Below are 27,288 nucleotides of genomic sequence, written 5' to 3'. Positions count from 1 at the left end.
TAAGACTAGTTAAATAAACAAACAAACAAACAAACAAAAACTGACTTCCATATTCCAGATCGGGAATTGTCTTTTCTTTTTTTCATTTTTTTTACATCCAGTGAAAACTACACATAATAAATTCTACACACTGAAAAAATACAAGCCTTTTTATGTAAAGAACAAAGAGATTTCTGAGTTGAATCACACAAATATTATTTGCTGTAGGCCATGTAATGGTGCACTGTAACTATAAATTATTTGCAACCAAAGTGTATGATAATTCCATAAAGCTGCCACACTCTATTTTCAAATAGTACATCTGGATGGAAAAAGTCAAATGTGCTTTGCCCCACAGCAAGATATAAAACTGTTGAAAAAAACTAATTGCTGGTTTCCCTGGAGTTTCTTAATGCATTTCTACGATGGGCAGTGTTGTGGGCTGAACTGTGTCCTACGATTTTTTTTTAACCATTCTTATTTTGCTAAATAGTAGTTATATCTCAACTCTCAAATCATTTTTTAAAAATATATATTTTATTGTGTTTTAGGTTTTGGGGTACATGTGAAGAACATTCAAGATTGTTGCATAGGTACGTACATGGCAATGTGATTTGCTGCCTTCCTCCCAATCACCTTTATCTGAGTATTTGGCATTTCTCCCTATGTTATACCTCCCCTACTCCCCACCCCCCACTGTTTTTCCCTAGTTCCCCCCGCCACAGACCCCAGTGTGTGATGCTTCCCTCCCTGTGAATTTTTATGTTGAAGGTCTAACCCCCCACATCTTAGAATATGACTATATTTGGAGATAGGACCTTTAAGAGCTAATTAAATTAAAATGAGGTAATTAGAGTGGGTCCTAATCCCATTTGACTGGTATGCTTATGCAGAGAGAAAGATACAGCACAAATGACTCAGTGGGAAGGTCATTTTAAAGTACAGAGAGAAGACAGCCATCTACAAGCCAAGGAGTGAGGCCTCAGAAGAGGCCCCACTTGGCCTTGGACTTCCAGCCTCTAGAATAATCAGAAAATACATTTTTGTGTTTTAAGCCACCCGCTCTCTCTGGTACTTTGTTTTTGGAGCCCTGGTAAACTAATATAAGCAATTTTCCATCTGCTCCTGTAGATGTGCTGTAAAGGCCATTGGGCTTCTCCTTCACCACTTACCTGCTCATCTGCAGGTAATAGCACCACAATATCTCTATGATGTGAATGGAATTCAATTTTGAGATGAATGGTAAAAGCACTAATTTAACCCATATTAGAAAAGTCTCCCTAAAGATATTTCTAGGTGTTAGAAGAAATAGAAATGTGGCATCTCTGAAAAATTACGGGCACCAGATGAAATGGGACTTTCCCAATACTCCAAATGCAACCTGAAAGTTGATCTCATCTTTCTCTGAAGATGTTCTGAGAAAACAAACCTGTTACCACTTGGGCAATGGCAGATGCTGTTCTCAATTTTAAAATACAGCTCTGTTGCTTTCCAGCTGAATGACTCGTTTTTCATCCCCGAAACAGAAGGTATCATAAATTTGTTTAATATAGTTGCTGCCTTGGCATCCTTTTTTTTTTCCTTTTGGCCTTAAAATCTCTACAATATTGATTGATTGATTGATACTTTTTAGAGATGGGGTCTCGCTTTGTCACCCAGGCTGGAGTTCTGTGGTGCAATCATAGCCAACTGTAGCCTCAAACTCCCAGACTCAAGTGGTCCTTCCATCTCAGCCTCCTGAGTAGTTGGTACTGTAGGCATGCAGCACCAAGCCCAGCTAATTTTTAACCTTTTTTTTTTTTTTTTTTTGTAGAGACAAGTTCTTGCTATGTTGTCTAGCCTAGCCTCAAATTCCTGGATTCAAGCAATCCTCCTTCTATAGGTATGAGCCACTGTGCCTGGCTAGCATCCAGTTTTAGGCCTAACGTAAGTTGTTTGAAACCCAGTTGTATCCTGTCACCTTTGACCTACTTAAACTTCCCTCCCTCTGTGATTTTTTGTGATATGCTCCACTTGTTCCTCATCCAGCTGACCCCAAACCCAATATGCTCCACAACTACTGATCATGATAAAAACCTAATAGTGTCAGAATCATAGAAGTAAGTTCCTGCTTCCTGTTTTCTTTAAACTAGTTGATCCACAGCCCCCATGGGAAAGCCTAAAGGGTGGTGCATACAGACCTAATAAAGACAGTCCCCAGGTGCTTGCTCTCTCTTGCTTGCCACTTGCTGGCTGCACTTCCTGCCACCTCCAGGCTTCCTGTTGGCGCCCCTCATCTGTCTGAGACCTGTGAGTAATACATGTCTGTTTCATGCATTTTAGTTTCACTTCCTCACTGTGTCTCCTCTGACACACGTCTGAACCTAACCTTTCCCCAACCCCTTTCAGAGCTTTCCTGGATAGTGGCTATCCTGGCTTATGGCCATTCTCAAGAGAAGAAACCTCAAGACCAAATTAGTAAAAACCCTAACAATGGAACCACCCCACAGGGTGAACACAGTACCCCCTTTCTTAGAGTTATCATGAAGATTAATGATTTACCCATGTAAAGAAATGAATGCTGTGTCTGGCTGATAGAAACCAAATCAAAAATATTTGAATTATGATTAACCATTATGTTATTATTTAATATATTAATTATGATTGTTAACTATCAACATTATTATTGAACTGTAGTAGTTATGCATGTGTCATACCTTTAGTATGATCTCTTTGAGTCTTTTATTGTCTTATCATGCATTGTGTGTCAGATTCCCAATTATAAAATTTACGGACATGGGAATAAAGTACTCTAAAACACAGACTTTTTGTTTAATTATAAAAATGATTTTTTTCTGAATTTTTATCATTATTGCATTGGGAAAGATTATGAACACTTGCTACAGATATTTTCTGTAATAATTCAGTCTAAGGAAATACATGGCAAGTGAGAAGAAATATATTCTAATTCAAAGATGGCATAGTTATGAATTAAACACAAGTTCAGATTATTGACAGATAAGGTATATTATCTATATTAGTAGTCACATTCCATTAGACATCACCTTTATTTCATATTACATATTTAGAATTTTCAAATACCTAGTGCTTTGACATTGCAGAAATACTCTAGCATTTTTGAGGATTTTGACGCTTCATTTTAAATGTACTTACTATTGTAAATATGGACTGAAAATAATTTCATGAGCACTGTGTACTTCAAAGCATTGATGTGAGATTGAGGATTATTTTATTACTTCATTTGCTCATGTGCTGCAATGCATTAAAAAATTTATTTAAAGAAGCAATTTTTCAATCAGTAATTTGTTTGCATAATTATTAATATATTTAATACTCCTAAAACTGTCTTATGTTTTAAAAATTTTGCAGTGTGCTTTTTGATTCTGCATCATTGGAAATACCTGCTGATAGGTTAGTTTCAATATCAATAGATCATAATTATGTAATTATTTTTTATCTTATGTTAGTGTGGCTTCCTGCAGACTTTATTTTAGAAGACATGCAAATGAATCTGATATCATTATTTCCAAACATCTCAAAGAGTCTAAAATTTATAAAATCTTATAAATTATGATTTGATACTGACAGGACATGAGAATATTTGCTTCATACATCATAGCAAGTCACATTTTAGAGATATACTTTGGTTAAAGCCCTAAATTAAAGGCACTTAGCAGATTCACCTTTCAATTATAAAATTAGGGAGAAGTACTTCAAATCACTTGGAAGAACTTAGCCCATGTAGGGCATAAGCAGAGAGTTGACCATCTCTGTTGGTTTTCTATAGCTGTTCTGGATAGCTACCCACATCCCACTCTGATCTACAGGTAAGGCATCCTCTTTATTGTTTTGCTGTGATAGACTGCTTAAGAGGATGAATGTACATCAGCACCCTTTATTCACTCCTTCCCACCTGCCAGAGTCACCTGTTATATGACAAACCACTTCAGATGGAGATGGAAACCTCAAAAGAAAACACTCTGAAAAGCAAGTACCAACAGTGCTCACGGTAGCTTGAAATTTCCTGGAAGCGATTCTTGCCATGGCTAAGGAAAGCACTTTGGACACTGTGACTTTAATGGCACCATAAAAATAACAAGGCATTAAACAAGCCTCAGCCTTAATAGGCTACAAGAGGGAGAGTGAAGGAAAATATTCAAATTACTCAAATCTAACTAATGGCACATCCAATCAATGTAAATACATTACTCAAGGTTCTCTAATAACCCTGAGGTTTCTCCTATATTCTAAAAAGAAGTGTGAATGACTACTGTTCTCAGATTGTCCTGGAACTGCTTCTACAGTCATTAAAATTTGGAGGTAGAAACTGGGGAAGGAATAGGGATGGAATGCTGGAACAGTTTGAATTCTGACTATGAATATAAATGGGCTTACAATTTCCAACAGTGTTATTTAACATGGTAGATGTAGGCATGGGGCCTGGCAAACTAACCACAAATCATGCAATTTAGGGCCAGGGGAAGTGTCTTTGGAAATCACTTATTAATAATTAGCCCCTCAGTTTTGATGTGAAGCACTGAGGAGACACAAGAGATGAACTGACTTCCCTAAGATAACACAGTGACCTCTTGAGGCAGTGAGTTCCAGAGGCTAGATTTTCTGTCTCCGTGTTCATTTCTTAGAAACTATGATACAACACCCCAACCTAGTGAGGCAGGCCAGTATTCAAGTCCAGGAAATACAGAGAACACCACAAAGATATTCCGCAAGAAGAGCCCCAAGGCACATAATTGTCAGATTCACCAGGGTTGAAATGAAGGAGAAAATGTTACAGGCAGCCAGAAAGAAAGGTCGGGTTACCCACAAAGGGAAGCCCATCAGACTCACAGCAGAGCTCTTAGCAGAAACCCTACAAGCCAAAAGAGAGTGGGGGCCAATATTCAACATCCTTAAAGAAAAGAACTTTCAACCCAGAATTTCATATCCAGCCAAACTAAGCTTTATAAGTGAAGGAAAAATAAAATCCTTCATGAACAAGCAAGTACTCAGAGATTTTGTCACCACCAGGCCTACTTTACAAGAGCTCCTGAAAAGAGGCACTACACATAGAAAGGAACAACCAGTACCAGTCACTCCAAAAACATACCAAATGCTAAAGAGCATCAACAAAATGAAGAATCTGCATCAACTAACGGGCAAAACAGCCAGCTAGCATCAAAATGGCAGTATCAAATTCACACATAACAATATTAACCCTAAATGTAAAGGGGCTAAATACACCAATCAAAAGACACAGACTGGCAAATTGGATAAAAAGCCAATTTGGATAAAAAGCCGATAAATCAGTGTGCTGTATCCAGGAAACCCATCTCACATGCATGGATACTCAAAGGCTCAAAATAAAGGGATGGAGGAAGATTTACCAAGCAAATGGAGAGCAAAAAAAAGCAGGAGTTGCAATTCTCATTCTGATAAAATAGACTTTAAAGCAACAAAGATCAAAAGAGACAAAGAAGGACATCACATAATGGTAAACGGATCGATACAACAAGAAGAGCTAATAATTGTAAATATATATGGAACCAATACAGGAGCACCCAGATATATAAGGCAAGTTCTTAATGACTTACAAAGAGACTAAGACTCCCACACAATAATAGTGGGAGACTTTAACACTCCACTGTCAATAGTAGACAGATCAACCAGAGAGAAAATTAACAAGGATATCCAGGACTTGAACTCAGACCTGGAACAAGCAAACCTGATAGACATTTACAGAACTCTCCACCCCAAATCCACAGAATATACATTCTTCTCAGCACCACATCATACCTACTCGAAAATTGACCACATAATTGGAAGTAAATCACTCCTCAGCAAATGCAAAACAACTGAAATCGTAACAAATACTCTCTCAGACCACAGTGCAATCAAGTTAGAGCTCAGAATTCAGAAACTAACTCAGAACTGCACAGCTTCATGGAAACTGAACGACTGGCTCTTGAATGCTGACTGGATAAACAATGAAATGAAGGCAGAAATAAAGAAGTTTTTCAAAACCAATGAGAACGAAGACATAACATACCAGATCCCTGGGACACATTTAAAGCAGTCTCTAGAGGAAAATATATAGCAATAAGTGCCCACATGAGAAGAGTGGAGAGATCCAAAATTGACACCCTATCATCAAAATTGAAAGAGCTAGAGGAGCAAGATCAAAAAAACTCAAAACCTAGCAGAAGACAAGAAATAACTAAGATTAGAGCAGAACTGAAGGAGATAGAGACATGAAAAATCCTTCAAAAAAATCAATAAATCCCAGAGCTGGTTTTTTGAAAAGATCAACAAAATAGACCACTAGCCAGATTGATAAAAAACAAAAGAGAAAATAACCAAATAGATGCAATAAAAAACAATAAAGGGGAAATCACCACAGATTCCACAGAAATTCAAACCATCATCAAAGAATATTACAAACAACTCTATGCACATAAACTAGTAAACCTGGAGAAAGGGATAAATTCCTGGACACTTGTGTCCTCCCAAGCCTAAACCAGGAAGAAGCTGAAACTATGATAGACCAATGACAAGATCTGAAGTTGAGGCAGCAATTAAAAGCCTACCACACAAAAAAAATCCCAGGTCCAGATGGGTTCACAGCCGAGTTATACCAGACACACAAAGATGAACTGTTACCGTTCCTTCTGAAACTATTCCAAATAATCCATAAAGAGGGAATCCTTCCCAATCATTTTATGAGACCAACATCATTCTAATACCAAAACCCGGCAGAGACTCAACAAGAAAAGAAAACTTCAGGCCAATATCCGTGATGAACATAGACGCGAAAATCTTCAATAAAATACTGGCAAACCAATTGCAACAGCACATCAAAAAGCTTACCCATCATGATCAAGTAGGATTCATCCCAGGGATGCAAGGCTGGTTCAACATATGCAAATCTATAAACGTAATTCACCACATAAACAGGACCAAAAACAAAAACCACATGATTATCTCAATTGACACAGAGAAGGCCTTTGACAAAATTCAACAGCCCTTTAAGCTAAAAACCCTCAATAAACTCGGTATTGATGGAATGCATCTCAAAATAATAAAAGCTATTTACAACAAACCAACAGCCAATATCATACTGAATGGGCAAAAACTGGAAGCATTTTTTGAAATCCGGCACTAGACAAGGATGCCCTCTCTCACCACTCCTATACAATATAGTACTGGAAGTTCTAGCCAGAGCAATTAGTCAAGAAAAAGAAATAGAGGGTATTCAAATAGGAAAGGAGGAAGCCAAATTGTCTCTATTTGAAGATGACATGATAATATATCTAAAAGACCCCATCATCTCAGCCCAAAAACTCCTGAAACTGATAAGCAACTTCAGCAAAGTCTCAGGATATAAAATCAATGTGCAAAAATCACAAGCATTCCTATACACCAATAACAGACTTAAAGAGAGCCAAATCAAGAACAAACTGCCATTCACAATCGCTAAAAAGAGAATAAAATACCTAGGAATACAACTAACAAGGAACGTAAAGGACCTCTTCAAGGAGAACTACAAACCACTGCTCAATGAAATAAGAGAGGACACAAACAGATGGAGAAACATTCCATGTTCATGGTTAGGAAGAATCAATATCGTGAAAATGGCCATACTGAGCAAAGTAATTTACAGATGGAATGCTATCCCCATCAAGCTACCAATGACCTTCTTCACAGAACTGGAAAAAACCACCTTAAACTTCATATGGAACCAAAAGAGATCCTGCATAGCCAAGTCAATTCTAAGCAAAAAGAACACAGCAGAAGGCATCACACTACCAGACTTCAAACTATACTACAAGGCTACAGTAATTAAAACAGCATGGTACTGGTACCAAAAGAGAGATATAGACCAATGGAACAGAACAGAGGAATCAGAGGCAACACAACATATCTACAACCATACAGTCTTGGATAAACCTGACAAAAACAAGCAATGGGGAAAGACTTCCCTGTTTAATAAATAGTGTTGGGAAAACTGGCTAGCCATGTGCAGAAAGCAGAAACTGGACCCCTTCCTGACACCTTACACTAAAATTAACTCCAGATAGATTAAAGACTTAAACATAAGACCTGGCACGATAAAAACCCTAGAAGGAAATCTAGGCAAAACCATTCAGGACATAGGAGTAGGCAAGGACTTCATGACCAAAACACCAAAAGTGTTGGCGACAAAAGCCAAAATAGACATATGGGGCCTAATCAAACTCCACAGCTTCTGCACGGCAAAAGAAACAGTCGTTAGAGTGAATCGGCAACCAACAGAATGGGAAAAAATTTTTGCAGTTTACGCATCTGACAAAGGGCTGATATCCAGAATTTACAAAGAACTCAAACAGATTTACAAGAAAAAAACAAGCCCATTCAAAAATGGGCAAAGGATATGAACAGACACTTTACAAAAGAAGACATACATGAGGCCAACAAATATATGAAAAGATGCTCATATCACCGGTCATCAGAGAAATGCAAATCAAAACTACATTGAGATACCATCTCACGTCAGTTAGAATGACGATCATTAAAAAATCTGGAGACAACAGATGCTGGAGAGGATGTGGAGAAACAGGAACACTTTTACACTGCTGGTGGGAGTGTAAATTAGTTCAACCATTGTGGAAGACAGTGTGGCGATTCCTCAAGGGCCTAGAAATAGAAATTCCATTTGACCCAGCAATCCCATTACTGGGTATATATCCAAAAGACTATAAATCGCTCTACTATAAGGACACATGCACACGAATGTTCATGGCGGCACTGTTTACAATAGCAAAGACCTGGAACCAACCCAAATGCCCATCGATGATAGACTGGACTGGGAAAATGTGTCACATATACACCATGGAATATTATGCAGCAATCAAAAAGGATGAGTTCGTGTCCTTTTTAGGGACATGGATGAATCTGGAGAACATCATTCTCAGCAAACTGACACAAGAACAGAAAATGAAATACCGCATGTTCTCTCATTCATAGGAGGGTGATGAACAATGAGAACACATGGACACAGGGAGGGGAGCACACTGGGGTCTATTGGGGGGAATAGAGGAGGGACAGTGGAGGGGGGGAGTTGGGGAGGGATAGCATGGGGAGAAATGCCAAATGTGAGTGAAGGGGAGGAAGGCAGCAAATCATACTGCCACGTTTGTACTTATGCAACTATCTTGCATGTTCTGCACATGTACCCCAAACGCAATAAAAAAAAAAGAAAGAAAAAGAAATAAATGCAATAAAAAAAAAAGAAAGAAAAAGAAACTATGATACTAGTTGGCAGGGGTGACAGCGTGTGACTGTCCCAAAGATGAAAAACAAAAGGAACAGAAGTGATGCCTACACTTTTTCAATCCTCAGTTTGAAAGGAAACAAGTTGCTTTACTCACCTACAGAGAAAAACTCATTCATTTTCTTTTTGTAGATTTTGAAGTCAACTTCTAAGAAGACACAGAAAATGATCCGATCCACCTAGAGGCAAAAGACAAACAAAGTGAAAGAAAATATGGCAGCTGCCCTCCCAGAACATGGTCTTAGAACAAAAACAAATGGAAAAGGCTCATACAGATTTTTGATGCTATACTGCTAGCTACATGATAGGATTGAGTGAATTCAGTTCAAGGATGTGTGTAAGAATGTGTATATGTACAGCTGGGCACAGTGGCTCAAGCCTGTAATCCCAGCCCTTTGGGAGGCCGAGGCGGGTGGATCACGAGGTCAAGAGATCGAGACCATCCTGGTCCACATGGTGAAACCCCGTCTCTACTAAAAATACAAAAAATTAGCTGGGCATGGTGGCACGTGCCTGTAATCCCAGCTACTCAGGAGGCTGAGGCAGGAGAATTGCCTGAACCCAGGAGGCGGAGGTTGCGGTGAGCCGAGATTGCGCCATTGCAATCCAGCCTGGGTAACAAGAGCGAAACTCTGTCTAAAAAAAAAAAAAAGAATGTGTATATGTGAGTGTGTGTGTGTGTACTCTGTGTGTAAATAAATCTATGGGTTCTTTGGTGAAAAGATGCTATATAAATCAACTAAGAAATAATAAATGACAATAAGCCACTTTGCAGCAAGCTATAAATAAGATCTGAGATTCCGACAGGATAGCTAGACTTTATGTCCCATAAAACAGCCACATGAGAGATATACAGCAGAATGACAATAAACTATGTCGGTAAACAGAGATCTCTTTGTCCTATTCTTGCTAGACAAATATATTTATCAAACCTGTTAGTATCTGAACAAGGCCTAAAAAGCTTCCATGCGGTTTAATTTGCATAAAGCCACTTGCTTGTAGTTTAACACACTTGGAAATGCAACAGAAATAAAATGTAACTAGTTGACAGTGACACAAGGTCACTATAACGTTTAATTTTGTAGATATTATTGAATAAGTAAATGCCATCTAAAAAGTAAAATGTGTGCATAGTCACTTTTTGTTTTGAGGGAACTTCTGTATGTAAGGAGTGTCTCTGAAACATTCAGGGTCATATAGTCAATGGAGGAGAGACAGAGTATACATAACAGCTCACATGTATCTGATGAAATCAGTGACTCAATTTTGTTTCCTGGAAATAAATACCCCTTTAGTTATTTTGTTTTAACAACATTTTAAAAAGTTGAAAATCACTAACTGGCAATTGGCCTAGAACATCAAGTGAGGTGTTTCTCATGGCAGTAGGAAATGGAAGTGGGTATGTGTGTGGAAGGACAAGAAGGAACCCGAACAGTAGCCACCCACCTAACCTCCCTGCTCTCCCAAACTGTGTGATACAGATCTCACTAGTAAGACAGTTCCCAGTAGAAAAGGAGATCTAGAGGGGCAAGAAGTGGGCCTGGGTTACAAGGAATCACCAGTTTTCTGATGGGAGCCCAGAGATTTGGCTCCTTAATCTCTGCACAAGCCTAGACCTCACTTAGGGTAGACTGTCTCCTGGAAAATCATTGGGTTTCTATCCTGTAATCATCAAAGACCAAGCAGCCCCTGTAACTGCCCTTGTAGGATGGATTATACGCGGAAGAGTAGATGGAACAACTAGGGTACGAATAACCACATTTCTTTTTTCTTGTGTTCACTCTTCTGTCTGGTGTCCAGTCCTGTCTGCCTGTCATTGTCAACTCATTCTCAGGTGAATTATAAATTTAGTTGACCAAATGATAAACTGTGCGACAGTGAATGCTCATCTCCCTCTTCATATGGCCTGTTCACCTGTGGCTAAAGCACGAAATCAAAATGCTCAGTGATAGAAACAAGCGGCAAAAGGACACATACTCTCTGATCCCATTTCTCACACTTTTAAATTATAAAGATACAACAGTGTAGGGATCTCTTCATAAGTACTGTTAAAATAATTTATTGGGAGGCTATTAGACTGAGGTGGCTTAAGCATCCTGGATTCCTACATAAACCAAAGTGTAAACAGTAAAAGGAAATTTAAGCTTAGCCAGTCAAACACTGCCAACTAAGGGACTTCTCATTAGAATGATACAAATAAGGCTATTTCTCCACTTTAAGTGATGCTATAGTCTCTTTGACTTGTTTTCATGTCAACTCAACAAAAGCACTTCATGACCCTTCAGTGAAGCCCAGAATCACCTGCAATTTGGAGCTGCCCAATTCATGAGTTGTTGTCTGGTCGAAAAAAATTCCAAAACTTTAAAGTGCCTCAGTTTACCTTTTAATGGCATTAATACATGGAAACATACAAAGAATATCACACATAATGTTTTGAGAATGATGATTTCTGGGGTGGGTGCGGTGGTAAAGGAAGAGGTAAGTAGTGAGCTGACTGAATAGTTAATACCTTATTCATTTAGAAAGAAAAGGGATTTGAGAAAAACATAGCCAATGGCTAATGCGTGCTAACTATGGGGATGGATATAAAGTTCTCATAGTTGTAAGGCCGGTTGCCTCGCCGGGAGCTTGGACACGCCCAGCCCTCTCCATGCCTGAAAACTAAGTCACCAGAATCTCCACGCAACACACGCCCACTTCCGCACTCCGCACCAGAATCTGCACTCAACACTAAACTCTGCACTGGGCACCTAGCCAGTGGTTGGAAAACCTGCCTAAATTTAAAAGAAGCCCCACCAAAACCTGCCCAATAGCATTGTACCCGGTCCAGCTCACTCACTGGAAATCCCGCCTACCTACCAGTAGCAGCTTGCCCCGTCCACGTCCTGTTTCTCCACAGCCAATCAGAACACCTTCCCTCCCTATAAAACTCCACGCCTGAGAGGAGTCAGGCGTGACTTCTCTGGCCCCTTTCCCCGGGACCACAGAACCTCACCCGGGAGTTAAATACATTGGCATTTAATTGTTCTTATACTGGCCTCAGTTTCCTCATTTTAATCTCGGCAATAACCCTTACAATATTATTATATTTTCTGTACTTTTCTGTATTTTTGAAATACTTCATAATTAAAAGTCCTAAAATTAAAAATAAGACTGCAGCCTCATTATCCTCCCTTAGATATAAATGACTCTTAAGCCACATTGAACGATTTGGAATTTCCAAAGATTGTAATTATTCTCCCTTCTGTATCTATGATTGTTGACTTTTTTTCCCCTCATGCTTTACATGATCAGAATCTGTCTAAAGTCAACTAACTGATCAAAATTCCAAACAAGAAAATTTGGCTTAATGCAGACCTGAGAAGACCAGGCTGAACAGTGTCATTTCCTCCATAGTTAAAATCGTTTAATATAAATTATGAAATTTGTTTAACACTCATGTTCCTTGTGTGTAAAAATGTGTGTATAAATATGTGCATGAGTGCATATGTATGTGTGGGGGGGGTTAATGGTAATGTTATTCTCTGCTAAGTGTACTATTTTTTTTTTTAAACAGAATCTCTCTCTGTCATCCAGGCTGGAGTGCAGTGGTGCAATCTCAGCTCACTACAACCTTTGCCTCCCGGGTTCAAGCAGTTCTCCTGCCTCAGCCTCCTGAGTAGCTGGGACTATAAGAGCATGCTACCACACCTGGGTAATTTGTGGTATTTTTAGTAGAGATGGGGTTTCACCATGTTAGCCAGGATAGTCTTGATCTCCTGACCTTGTGATCCACCCACCTCGGCAATGCAGACCATATACAGATATTTCAAATATTGGAAGGAACTATAACCTGACTTTTAGCATATTAGGCTGTGTTACCATGGAAATGATTTGGGTCCAAAACTCAGCAGCCCAATTTATTTTCCCAGAAAAAAAATAAAAAGATGGTGACAGTGAAACACTTTTATTTTAAATTAACTGAGTGGCCCAATTCCCTGCCCTTACCCTTAGGCATAACACAGAAAATATCTTGGAAGCAAGTTGAATCTAAGAATTAGTCTTATTCACTAAGTACTTATTATGTATGTTTATGTGTATGTATTTAAGTATACACAAATATATTCTCTGGGGTTATTGTTGAACAAGAGCTAATTTAGTTGACAAGCTCAGTGTTTATGAACGCACCAAGGGTACTGATCACGGCTTGTGGCAGATGGTGTATTCCAAGATGGCATGCAATACGCTCTCCATCCCACAGCTCTTCTTACAATGTAACAATGATAGTCTTCTCATTGGGAAATGGGATCTACAGTTATTCCTTAAGCAACACAGGTTTGAGGGGCACAGGTCTACTTATATGTGCATTTTTTTCAATAAAAGTTAAGCAGAGCATGCTAGCCTCTTCTGCTTCCTCTTCTACTTCCTCCACTTCTACTATCCCTGAGAAAGTATACCTACACCCTCTTCCTCCTCCTCAGTCTACTCAAAGTGAAGACAACACAGATAAAGACCTTTAAGATGATACACTTCCATTTCATGAACAGTAAATATATTTTCTCTTCCTTATGATTTTCTTAATAATGTTTTCTTTCTCTAGCTTACTTTATTGTCAGAATATAGCATATAATACATATAACATACAAACGTGTTAAGCAATCTTTTATGTTATCCGTAAGGCTTCTAATCAACAGAAGGCTATTAGTAGTTAAGTACCTGGGGAGCCAAAAGTTATACATGAATTTCTGACTGCACTGGAGGTAGTTGCCAGTTACCCTCACATTGTTCAACTGTACTTCCACCTCTTGAATCTGGGAGGCCTGTAACTATGGTGGAAATGATGCTGTATAACTTTGTAATCCATGTTATCAAAGGTGATACAGTTTCTGTCTGGTCTTCTTGGGAGACTCACTCTTGTACCCAACCACCATGCCATGAGGAAGCAGAAAGACTGTATGGGTAATCCATGCGTAGCTGTTAGGCCAGTTACCCTCACTGAAAGCAGTCAGACTTTAGATTATTTCAACTCCAGGCCTTTGAGCCATCCCAGCTAATGTCACATTGAGCAGAGATAGATCATTCCTGCTAAACACTGATTTCAAATTCATGAGCTAAACATCAAAATACATAACTAGAAATCTAATATTCTTCCAGTTTCTCCCTGTAATTGTTTTTCCAGAGTCTCTGGTTTTTCCAGCTATGTAGTAGTTGACTCCTACTGAAAAGCCCAGACTGAATAAATCAAAAAGAAGTCAAAGTGGGGTAAAGAGAAAGTCTAATTGTTACATGGCTAAGAGATTGGAAATCTGACTTGTGCAAGGGAAAAAGGGCCCAGGTGACCCCTACTGGCCCCAGATGAATTTCATGAGGACCTATAAGAATGCCTCACTATTGAGGACCAGCAGCATGATTTATTTTTTTAAATGTTAGCAGTAAAATAATTTTGTGAAATAGTGGTCCTTGAGAGACTGTATTCGTTCATTTATTCATCAGATATTAAGTGATCATTTTCAATTCGTTGGGCCTAGCCTATGTGCCATTCACTTATAGAAAAAGCATCACGGCTTTGGGGTTCCAATCAGTGAGACAGATACACAGGCCTGTGCACCTCTGTGGATTCCAGTTTTCTCTTGTGATTTTTCATTTGTCCTTGCATGCAGCTTTCCTAGTGACTACTTACTCTCTATTATCTGCCCCACTGACATACTTCTGGCCCTGTTCAGATGAGGTGAGAGACTTCCATAGACTTCTTTACCAGCTCGATTTCATGGGCCCTCATGAGGAGCTTTTCTATTCAATCATCCTCCTGTGGGATGTTACTTTCCTGGTTTCTCCCACAATTAAATAAGATCTAATCCCTGCAATAAATCTATTACCCCATATCATTCACATGATTCTGCTTCTCTGAATTAACTCCAACTGATAGAATCTTCAGTATCACGTTAGTCAATATTATGTAGAGAAGTGCAATGAAGTGCGAAGAATAACAATGTCCTTTGTTAGAGGCGTGCAACCTGTCAGAGCTCCTCAAATTCCGATTCCTTCTTTTTCAATGAACTTTGGTTGGTCCTGGCCCATCTTCTTGGTTCACTTCCTAAAGTTTCCATCCCCTCTTGTAATTAAAGCAACTTTGTATATTTAAAATGACTTACTCATTTTTTATGAACAAGTTGTCAATAAACTCAGATGACTCCCTAGTCTAAAATGTAATAGAAAATAATACAAAAAACAGCATTAATGTTTTTCAGAACTAACAACTTGACAGTTCTCTTTATGTCTTAAATTGGAACTTCACAAAAGAATCAGATGGTGTTCATCGGATACCAGGTCATGGTATAAGTCCTGATACATATTAGGAGCTCTGCGAATATCCTAAAATGTAGGTATGTGGCAGATAGTTTTCAAGGTGTTTAGTTCTAGGAACCCCCCCCCCCAAAAAAATACTTGGGATGACTTTCCTTTATGTTTGCCAGAAGAGCTGAGAACAGAAATACAAAGAATGGATGGTTTTGCAAAGCACTATATAAAAAAGAAAAAGAAAAGCACTCTATAAAGGGCATGAGGCATTTATGGTCACCAGTTGTCATCTTATCTAATGATACTGTGTTGGGTACAATGGCTCTTCAGCCCAGTTTCCATACAGATGTGTTCATATAGAGTGCTTAATAGTTTCACAGTAGCAACAGTGATGCTCTCTAAACTAGGATCTACTAAAAACTAATCATTTTTTTTAAAATGAAAAGGCAATGTCGAGTATTGGCAAAGATATAAACTGACAGGAACTTTCATAGGCTGCTTTTGAGAATAAAAATTGGTAAACCTCTGGAAAACTATTTGGCAAAACATACTAAATTAGCTGAATATGTACATGTCTTATGACCTAGCAATTTCACTCCTACATAGATACCTAGTAGAACCTGCTAAGACGTTCACCAAAAGACACACGTCAGAGTGCTCATGGCAGCACTATTTGCAATATCTCCAAATTGGAAGCGACTTAAATGTCCATGAATGATAGAATAAATTATGAGGTACTCATATAATGAAATATTAAAAACCAATGAGAACAAAAAGTTTATAACTATACAAAATAATATAGGCAAATCTCACAAGCATAATGTTGTATAATAGGACCAAGAGAAAAAAGAGGATTCACTGGACGATTCCATTTTTATGACGTCCAAAAACATTCTAGAAATAGGCGAAATCACTGATGGAGTTAGAACTTAACATAGCAATTACTGTGGGGTAGAGGACTGGTGCAAAGAGACCTAGGGAAATGCCTGGGATCCTGTTTTTTTATCAGGATGCTGGCTCCCTGGATGTGTTCAGTTTGTGAAAATTCATCAAGCTGTGCACTCAGTATCTGTGTTATTTTCTGTATGTTATACTTCAATAAGAATTTTTGTAAAGGTTGAAAGTCTTATGTTACAGTTGTCTTGGTCAACAATCAAAAATCTATTTTCGTTGACTTCAGGGTCAAAATAAGTTCTTTAAAAGCTGACCTCCTAAAGGTAATCTCTATATTTTCACTGAAGCCAACTGTAGCTCACCCATCAAGGCATAAAGGAGAAAAGATGCATGTCTTTCACCAAGATATCTATTAATCCACAGTTGGGGGTTTCCTGCCCCATAAATGTGATGACATATGTTCCATTAATCTTTTCCAGCATCATATCCACTGCTCCTGAAGAGGGTGACACAGTGAAGCACATTTGCAGTATGGGCAGCCAACTTCCATTTTTCACAGCTACTAGTCACAGGGCAGCTGACACAGCCAAGATTATCCTGTGTTCAGTGATACGGGGAGAATGAATGGATTCTGATGAATGTAATTTGCTTCCCCAACAACCAACATTTAGAGAACTGGTGTGATGCAAAGACTGCTTTAAGTAAGGACTGATGGAGGGCTATCCTGGGTAAATATAGCCTGATGGACATCTGGGCTAAAGCCCCAGGCTTCATAAAAGAGAAATCATCAGTCTCACCAGTGCAGGGCTGGATATGGGATGGTTTCATTAAATAGTGGCTGCTGCTAATAAGTGAATTAAATTTCAGGGCTTAAGTATCAAATTTATACAAAGACAGGTTTTGAGAGAGTGGAGGACCAGGTTAAGTGACGTTTCCTGAGTTCTCAGAGTAACTCAAGGATAAACAGAGCAACAGTCACTACAGATTAACTAAGAAGAAGAAACTGGAGTGCCTGGGTCCTGGTCCCTCCTCTCCCACCAAGTGAAGCAAAAGAGAGCAATCTGCTCTTCTTCCAGTTTTCTGTCGCTACATGACAGATCACCGCAGATGTAATGGCTTAAAGCAACAATACTTCATTATCTCACAGTTTCCCAGTTGGCTGAAAGTCCAGGTCCAGCCTAGCTGGGTCCTCTGCTTTGAGTCTCAAAAGCTGCAATCAAAATGTCAGTTGCACTGTAGTCCTCACCTCAGGCTTGGAATCCTCTTCCAAGCCCATTCAAGCTTTTGGCAGAATTTGATCCCTTGCAGTTGCAGGACTGAGCTTGCCATTTTCTCCCTACGTGTTGACCAGGTATGGCTTTTATCTTCTAGAGGCCACCTACCCTTCTTTGCCATGCGGCCCCAAAAGCAGTTCAGGACATGAGCACTCTCTTTCTTCCAGGCCAGCAAGAGTGTGCCTCTGTGACTGTCTCCACCTCCCACCTTTATACTCCTTCCAAGAGCCCACATAATTGGAACAAGTCCACCTGTTTGTAATTACCTAGTCGGATTCAATACCTTCACTCCGTCTGTGAAAATCTCTTTTCCTAATCAACAGAGTGAAAATCCCATCATATCTGAAGACTCCACACACTCTGAAAGGGGAAAACTGAACAAGGTGTGCATACCTAGGTGCAATCATACTGGCATTTTGGAGGCTGTTTTGAACTGCAGCCTCCCACACCCAGTTGCCTCCATGTAACCAGTTGCCTCTGTTCCTACTTGACTTTACCATTTACCTGTAACTTTGAACCAGTTACTTAACTTTGAACAAGTTACTTAACTTTTATAATTCTCATTCTGCTCACCTCTAAAGTGGAGACATTGACCTGTGATACTTAGTGCCTTAAAACACACCTGCTAATTAGCTCACAGTTTTGTAAGACTGAAGTCTGACATGGCATGACTGGGTTCTGTCTATTCAGGATGTTACAGGCAAAATCAAGGTGTGAGCTGAATGGAGCCCTTGTCTGGAGGCTCAGGAGAGAAATCCACAAAGAAATCCTTTGTGTTGGTGGTGGATTTCAGTTCCTTGCAGTTGCAGGGTAAGGATCTTCATTTCCTCGCTGGTTGACAGCTGGAGGTCACTCTCAGCCTCTAGAGGCCTCCTGCATTCCTTGCCGTGTTTCTGCCTCCTTAGGTCCACCTGGATACTTTAAGTTTTGAGACCTTAGCTGCGTCTTCAAAATCCTTTTGCAGCATTATGGTTTGGAAAATTAGGAGGTCTGTGTACACTATGAGTTAGGAATCTGGAAGATCATCTTAGAATCCTGCCTGCCACAGTTGATTATAGTGACCACATAGAAATTCTACATGAAGTCCTCAGTAAACGGCCTGACATAGGGTAAATGCTCCATAAATATCAGTTGCTTGTTTGCATAGTTATTACTCATAAGGTACCTAAGGAACCTACCCTTGTGCCGGCATGGAGATATAATCCGTGTTCACTTGGTGAGTCTTTAATTTCTATCCTGACCTTGTAAGCGAGGTCAAGATGAGGTACAGCCAAATGAGAACATCAGGGGCACCTTTTTTATCTGTTATGGTGCAAATCATTTCATTATTACCATTATTATTATTATTATTATTATTATTATTATTATTATTATTTTAGAGACAGAGTCTAATGCTGTCCTTCCAGCTGGAATGCAGTGGTGCAATCGTATCTCACTGCAGCCTAGAACACTTAAGCTCAAGGAGTCCTCCCTCCTCAACTGGGGGGAGTAGCTGGGACTACAAGTGTGTGCCACCATGCCTGCCTAATTTTTAAAAATTATTTGTAGAGACAGAATCTTGCTATGCTATCCAAGCTGGTTATGAGAAATTTTATCTTAAAAGAAACATTCATGAAAATAGCCCATCCATACTGTATATAAGCAGCTCTGTTTTTGTCTGGTCATATCAGCCAATGAGATAAAGGGGAAACAAGTAAGCTGATAGTGCAGATGCTATAATGGAAAAGATTTCACAAGATCCCCAGGAGTCCCTATTCTGAGATTTTAATATGCTTGTCAAGTGTCACCGAATATCATTGTTCTGCTTCTTGAAGGTGTTAGGTATGTTCGCACTCGTGCACAACAGCACAGAAGCTGGCACTTCAATCTCCAAATTACAGAATGAAAAAGTTTTCTCCCCATGTTCCCAGAGATGTTTGGGTGAGATGGAAAACATTTATAATCCATAAACTCTCAAAGGGCACTTTTGCATTTTAAAATTGCTTCTACATGCATAAAAAGGATCCTTTATTTTGGGGGGCTTTTTGGAAAGCCAGTACATCTGTCATTACTCTGTGGAAGCACAAGTCGGAGTCTTCCTGTTTTGTTTTGATAAATTGCTCTTTTTTGACTTTTTTTTCAACTCTGTAAGAATAATGGCCATGCATCTGAGGAGCCAAGAGTTATTCTGGCGTCAGCTGGAGGCTCATTCACACAAGTTAATTTCTGAGCCTGCCTCATATTGATCAAAATGGACACTTTCACAAATGATACATCTGTCGTGGTCCTTGAAGCTGCTCCATATGCTTAGTGTGGAACAGCCACGTGCATGCACACACACAGGCTTAGGGCCTCCCATTCTAAATTCCAGCACAGCAAGCATGACCTGCTCTGCCCTTGTATCCAAAGAGATGATCCTGGGAGAGACTGAGGGGAAATGCCAGCCGAAGATAAAAAATGGGCTTTCTTTCCACGATCGAAGACGAAGCCGTGGTGTGATTCTGGTGCCTGCCCCTCCCTCCAGGACAATGCACATTGTCCTTTCCTTGCTGGAGGTGCTGGTGACTGACAACTCCAAGGAGTGGCTCTCAGAGGACTGTGCTCTGCTGAAGCAGGCACCTCACCCACGCTGAGCCTCTCTTCCTGAAGTCAGCCTGCATCCGATGACTGACTCTTGCAGCAGCTTCCAAGGCCCAGCCCCCTTTTCTCAATTTGATACAACTCCGAAGGTCCATCTGTTCTGGGCTGAAGTGTGTCTCCCCCAAATTCAGTCATTAAAGTCGTAATGCCCGGTATCTCAGAATGTGACTGTATTTGAAGATTGAGTTTTGAAAGAAGTAGTGGAGTAAAATGAGGTCATGGGGGTAGCCACTAATTCCATATAGCAAGTGTTCTCATCAGAAGAGGAGGTTTGGACACAGACACACACAGAGGGAAGACCATGTAAAGACACAGGGGGAAGACAGCCATCTGCCAGCCAAGGAGAAAGACCTCAGAAGAAATCCACCCTGCTGACACCTTCACATTTGCCTTCTAGCCTCCAGAGCTATGAGAAAATAAATTTCTGTGATTTAAGCCACCCAGTCTGTGGTACTTTATTATGGTGGCCTGAGTAAACTAAGACACCTTCCCCATTCCTGAGCCCCTGTTGGGATCAGTCGAAGCCTTTGCTGTGACGGAATCACAGTTCAATTTCTCCCAACCCTGCCTGTCACGTGCTTCCTCTCCTTCCATGTATGAATCAGGAACACGATCCAATAAACTTCCTGCTTGCAATTCCCCTCTCAGTCTACTTCCTTGGAAGCTTGACCTATGACAACAACCCTCTATTTCTGACAATCTGAATTAACTTCTTCCCATGCCCACTTTTCCCATCATTTCTAGTGTTCAGAGTAGCAGCGGGCAATCACACATGAAGCTGGCTGCCTGAGCTCTGTCCGGCAGTGACTGCTACCTGCTCTTGCTTACTAGTAATTGCAGGAGTGACCATATTTAGCATTTGGCTGACCAGTGGTGAGAAGTCAGGACTTTTTTGTACAAGAGCATTCAAAGTCAATATAAGCTATACATGTAACCCTAACAAAGTGACAGAAGATTTGGTGGGATTGGGGCTGCAGCTAACACTCACCATCGGGAAACATGCCTCTCAAAGCTCTCTGTGGACTCTGTTCGAAGGACAGGAAACTGGCTATGAGGGCAACTGTGCAGTGACTGCCATCAGCAGGCAGGGTAAATCTCACATGGCCAAGGCCACCTAGAGCCAAGACACATCTCTGCAGATGTCTGTCTTGCGTAATGCTAGATGGATCCTTCTGGATAGAAGTAACAGACCTCCTTCTATGTGAGAAGTGGATTATCTGATGGTTGTTAGCAAATCCATAAAAGATAAGGGGGCTCACACAGTTTGGAGGTGTGACAGCGCTGAGGTGCCCTGTTCACGTCCCTGCGGATCTAAGTGGTAAGTGTGAGCCAGACAATACTCAAGCACCTGCACTTCTTTGCCTGAGGGCTTTCATAGTGCTACTAGGCTGTGAGCAAATAGCCAGCAAGCTGGGGATTTGGAAAATTAATGCCTGTTGCCCTCAACCAAAGACTGACAGGAGTTGGTGTTTAAATCCCCCTGTTTGATCACCCTTGGGTGAGAGATCCCAGGGTGCTCCAGAGGGATAAATGCCTGGTTGCCCAGGGTGGTGCTCTTGATGGCATGCTCTGTGTTAGCCCTCCTTACCTCTGCCTGAGTCACAGATAATCTACCTGCACTCTATTCCTTGTCTTAGGGTCTGCTTTTGAGAGACTCCAAATCAAGAGGTGAGGCAAAAATTGATCAGCTATCCACTTCATCTCTCAACATCCAGACTATCAAGTGTTAATTCAATGTAATTCATCTTCATCTTCTCACTCTGATAAGGTACAGGCTCCTGTCTCTACTTTGCCATCACTCCCATGGTGCCCGAAATAGGCCTCCTGACTCAAATCTTTTCCCCACCATCTAGTCTGTGACATGAAATTATCTTTCTAACCATGGAGCCATTGTTACCCAGCACACATGCAGTGCTCATGTCACCCCCCAACCCAGCTGTAACCCCCTATTGTCTATTTCATCCTCCTGCTTCTCAGAAAGCTCTGCTTCCTCTTTCTTTTATTTGATTAAGAACATCTGCAGAGGTGGTTCAGAGACAAAAGTTAATAATTACGATCTTTGTTGCAGTAATTAAAAATTTCAAGGAAGAATTGCCATTCATTGTCGCTTATGAGGTTGCTCAGGGAGGACAGTGCTTTCTGAAGCCAACACATCACGATGTTCAAAAGATGCCATCACTGGGAGGAATAGAAATTCCCACTCAAAATGAGAATGCTCTGCCAAGTCACAAAGCGGCTCTGCAGCCTGGTCACGATGCTCAAAGGAACGGGCCCACTGCATCACCATGCAATCGTCCTGTGCCTTATCATTTTCTCGACATTTCCATTAGCATCTGACGTGCACGCAGATGCCATTTACAGTTCAAAGGAAGCTCATTAACATATCTTCCAAAAGAGCATTTTTGTGAGGACAAAAGCTGTTTTTCTCAAGCTGATGTCCCTCCCACTCCTGCAGAAGGAATCTTTTTGTTGAAAAGGCAAACCTCAAGAGAACAATCTCCCTTGAGTAATTTTCCATACGTTCATGTCCTCTACAGTATGAAACAGCACACCGAAAGCATTCTATCAAAAATGCCCCCTTAGGCTGGGTGGTGGCAGCAGTGCTGTGTGCATGAGCATGTGTGTGCATGTGTGCGTATAAAAGGAAGGAGAATGGTGAGTTACATCTGCGCCGCTCCTATTAGTCACCCCTATCCCCTACCTCCTCCAATGTGCGAGAGCTGTTCCAAATCTTTGATTGTCACTTTATATCTTTATGAACTTGCAGCTATTTCCTATCATCTCTCTCTTTAATGTCAGATAGAGGAACATGTCCATCAGCTAGACTGTAGATCCCTGGAGGAGACACCCCTTTTTAGTCATCTTTCTAACAGTGTAAACAGTGTAGCCAACTGGAGGATACACGAAAAGTTCTGTCATATTTCTCCACTGGACCAGTGGGCTCTGAGGGACCTAATTATGACAACTGACTGAGTTAGGGACCCCAAAAAAGAAAGACCATTTGAGAAAAGGGTAGAAACGTGGGCCCCCTAGCTTTCTCTTTATGGAAAAAATAGGCTTTTCTCTCCTCCCTCTTACCCTTTGAGGGTTGTCCGTCCTCAACAGCGTTGTCTACTTCCTATTTTGAAAATTGAACTCACAAGTTTCAGTGGTCTTATTAATTAAGTACTTTTCAAATGTTTATCTGCAAATACTCCTGAGGGCTCTAAGTCTCCCTTGGGAAGTTGGGATGATGCCCAAAATGCCCCCTGCAAAATTTTATTTAATTTTGGATTCTGTCACATGGTCTTTTAGTCGCATCTATGATATTCCTGTTTGGCTGTATATAAAAACAATGCTTTTCTTCCTAATCTTTACTAATCCTTGAGGAAGATGACTCCTGTTTGTACAGTGACTTTGGCCTCTCCCTGGCATACTGCACCAGATCCTGCATGAGGGCTGGGAATCCATTCCAGCCAGAAAATCGTGATTTAGTGGCATCGAGCCAGAATGCGTGGTGTATTGGCACATTTGCATAGCAAAGAGAGAGAGATTGATAGAGATGTTTCAAGATCTTTTAACTTCCCAAAGTATTTCTCCTTAAGATACTATAATCTTAAGGTATAATTTAGTCTTGCAAACTTTACATTTTAAAATGGCATTTATTATGAATATCAAAATCTAAGAGAATGGAAAAGAAAAAATTAATAGTTATTGACACTTCTCTGCTGCATTCTGAGGTATATCAGTTCACATGTGTAAGCTAAATCCACCCTGAACACTACCCGTGAAAAAACAATTATGATACTAATTTTGTAATAAGACAGTCTTTTTCTTTTCCCTTTTAAGCAAAAGAAACAACTAAAACAAAGATGAAAGAATAACCAAATTAAAAAACACACACGCACAAAAAGAAGGGAAGAGAAGACTACAGCATAGAAATGTCAACTGCATGTCAACCTTCCCTCACTGGGGGCATATGGAAAAAAAAGAACAATAACAGCCAGGTATCCACTAAGATTATTTTAATAGAGGGTAACAGAATGATGGCTTTCTGAAAACAGCCAACAGATGTCCCACCCATTATACTAATCTTGTTATATAACGTCTGCTGCTGTAATCCCTTAAAAATTTATTTTCTAAACTCGATTCTGCTCTAGCATCTGTGATGCTAAATGCTGCAGTGGCGATTTCCTGGTTTCCACTGAAGTTTCCAATGCCAGTTACAGGTCAAAATTTAAGGGCAGTCAAAATAAAGCCTTGGTTAGCATTTCAGCAGGAAAGCTATGCTTTATTTGCATTTGTGCTGTATTCAATCATGTTTGATCCAACATCCTTCAGCAGAAGAGGAAATGTCCAAATTACAAAGACATGCAAGCGGAATGGGCACATTGGCACAATTTAAAGTCACCACTCAATTGCTTAGAGAGATACATTCCTAAATAATACTGCCAAAAGTCCACTCCCAACTTTCTACCTTAAATATGGATTTGTTCCATGGGCTTAACCGAATGATTTATTCATTAAAAACAAACCAATCCTCTATGATATACTTTTGGAAAGACTGAGGAGAAGAAACCCAAAATTTAATTCTGTGAACAGCTGTAAAACATGTTTTGGAAAGATTCACTGATGATGTATTCATTGAAAAACTTTAACAAGAATTCTATTTTTTCTATGTAATTTAACTTCAGAGTTGTGAAACAGATACATTCCGGAAAACAAATTATTTAAAAATGTACCTAGTTCCTAATACGTCTTTGGGAAACTGGATGTGGAGAAGCCATATACATTTTTTTTTAAAACTACATCAAGGTCCACTTTAGAAAAAGCCCTTGTTTTTAAGGAGTTATTTTGTTGCTTTTTTTTTTTTTTGATGTCCAGGGTCTCGCTGCTACCGTGTTGGGTCACCACATGTCCTAGTCTTGTGGCAACCTGTATGTTTTCTATCTGAGTTAGCAACTCTGACCTTTCGCCATGCTTTTTCTCTAGCCAGTGGGTGTGAGTTTGTTAACAGGGCGGCTCTAGACTGTGTGAGCCATGCCTTACGTAAGGCTTGTTATGATATATTCCTGATACTGCTTAGTAGCGGAAAAACCATTTTTTCCCTTTGGAGTCCCACCAGGAAGTTACTTTATTCTCCAAAAATGGACTAAAGCCACACCATCATTGCCACCCACAGTGAAAATGCAGTAGAAAGAAAGGTCAGGATAACGAGGAGAGAGAAAAATCACTGCTGTCTCAAGTCAATAAATGGGCGTGATGCCTTCGTTCTGTAGACTACATTGGAGGGGAGGGGCAAACTAACACAGAAGTCAATTGAAAAGAACTAATTAAAGCAAATAATGAAAGTCTGTGACATCCCAGAGAGTCTGGCTTGGGATAAAACCAGTGGGGGAGCCTATGAGATGAGTTCACCATGCTTACCATGAAATGTCCTAGAAGACTGAACATTCCAAATGGGGACCCTTCCACACTCCACTTTATGGAGGATAACCTGAGAAATTCTGGTCAATTGCAAAGTTTCCTTAAACATACATCTTTTATTTTAAAACTACATTCCACATTTTACAATTGTACTCAATTATTTATGCGTTTATGCCTAGATTAGGATAAAAAGTGTTTCCTACCCCAAATGTTTGTATAAAATTGAAGCTCCTAGAAGAAATGGCATTTTTACGCTCTGACTTCAAGTTTATCCAGTTCATGTGGAAAACTTCAGTTTTAGATAGGCCATGTGGCTTAAAAGAGATGCTTTGTTTTGTGGGAGGGGGATTAGGATCAAGAGAATAAATTTAGTCAGTCCCGATATTGTATGTGAGATTGGCCACTTCCAGTGAATCATTTAACTTCTCTAAACTAAGTGTTTTCATCAGTTAAATAGGGCTAATAATAGACCAAGACCATAGGGTAGGGTTGTCTAGAATATTCAGACCTGACGTGTGTGAAGTAATTATCACGTGGGAACTGTGGAAAACATGGTAGCGATCCCTGTTATCAAGGCTTAATTTCGTTGGCATGCAAAACTATTATTGGACATGTTTACATTGTCCTGCTTAATGACACTGAAGGCAAAGATAAAATTTTGTGAATTCTTAGTATACTTATATAGTTTACTCCATTCATGGTGGTCTACTTCCTTTGAGCTTCAACAAGGTTTAAGATTATTCCTCGGGCCGGGCGCGGTGGCTCAAGTCTGTAATCCTAGCACTTTGGGAGGATGAGGCGGGTGGATCACAAGGTCAAGAGATCGAGACCATCCTCGTCAACATGGTGAAACCCCGTCTCTGCTTAAAAAAAAAAAAAAAAAAAAAAAAAGATTAGCTGGGCCTGGTGGCGTGTGCCTGTAATGCCAGCTACTCAGGAGGCTGAGGCGGGAGAATTGCCTGAACCCAGGAGGTGGAGGTTGCGGTGAGCCGAGATCGCGCCATTGCACTCCAGCCTGGGTAACGAGAGCGAAACTCCATCTCAAAAAAAAAAAGATTATTCCTCATTGTGATGCTGTTTTCCCTGACTCAGTTCCTTGATCACCGTGAGCCTAGTAGAGAAAGGTACTAGGTCTTATATATCTTCATCCTGACCAAACCATCGTTTTCAAACTGTAGTGAGCATAAAACGTCTAGGGTACTTAGTAAACATGCCAGTTACTGACTCTCTTCACAGATATTACGAGTTGTGTGTTTGAAGTGCTGCTGAGAATCAGAGTTCCTAATGAGTATTCCTCACTCCTGGACACTTTTATGAAGGTGGTCAGTCATTCTTCAAGTGATCTTCTTATAAGGACAGTAATCATTGGAATTAAGATCCACCTTAATCCAGCATGACCTCAACTTTACTAATTATATCTCCAAAGACCTCTATTCAAAATAGGGTCACATTCTGAGATTTCACTAGACATGAATTTAGGGGGAACACTCTTCAACTCAGTATATCTCCCAAACCCTGATTCTGAGAGCAGTT

At 40.1% G+C, this 27,288-nt stretch overlaps 1 protein-coding gene and 1 long non-coding RNA gene across 10 annotated transcripts in view; one reads left to right on the top strand and one right to left on the bottom strand.

The window, feature by feature from the left end:
* Positions 1–2,780, top strand: part of LOC118153976 (uncharacterized) — a 209,086-nt gene extending 206,306 nt beyond the window's left edge. Inside the window, exons 4-5 of the long non-coding RNA XR_008481852.2 lie at positions 531–572; positions 1,793–2,780. This is a non-coding gene — a long non-coding RNA (uncharacterized LOC118153976). The remainder of the gene's footprint in view (positions 1–530; positions 573–1,792) is intronic.
* The window catches only part of MACROD2 (mono-ADP ribosylhydrolase 2), a 2,068,485-nt gene that overhangs the window by 191,933 nt on the left and 1,849,264 nt on the right, over positions 1–27,288 (bottom strand). For all 9 annotated transcript variants that reach the window (XM_078371386.1, XM_078371387.1, XM_078371388.1 and 6 more), the window contains one exon: positions 9,384–9,465. In XM_078371386.1, coding sequence (XP_078227512.1) covers positions 9,384–9,465 — 82 coding nt within the window. The remainder of the gene's footprint in view (positions 1–9,383; positions 9,466–27,288) is intronic.

Source organism: Callithrix jacchus, chromosome 5, assembly GCF_049354715.1.
Source record: "Callithrix jacchus isolate 240 chromosome 5, calJac240_pri, whole genome shotgun sequence".
Classification (NCBI taxonomy): domain Eukaryota; kingdom Metazoa; phylum Chordata; class Mammalia; order Primates; family Cebidae; genus Callithrix; species Callithrix jacchus.
The sequence above is the reverse complement of the archived record's forward strand: the minus strand, read 5'-3'. Positions and strand labels throughout refer to the sequence as shown.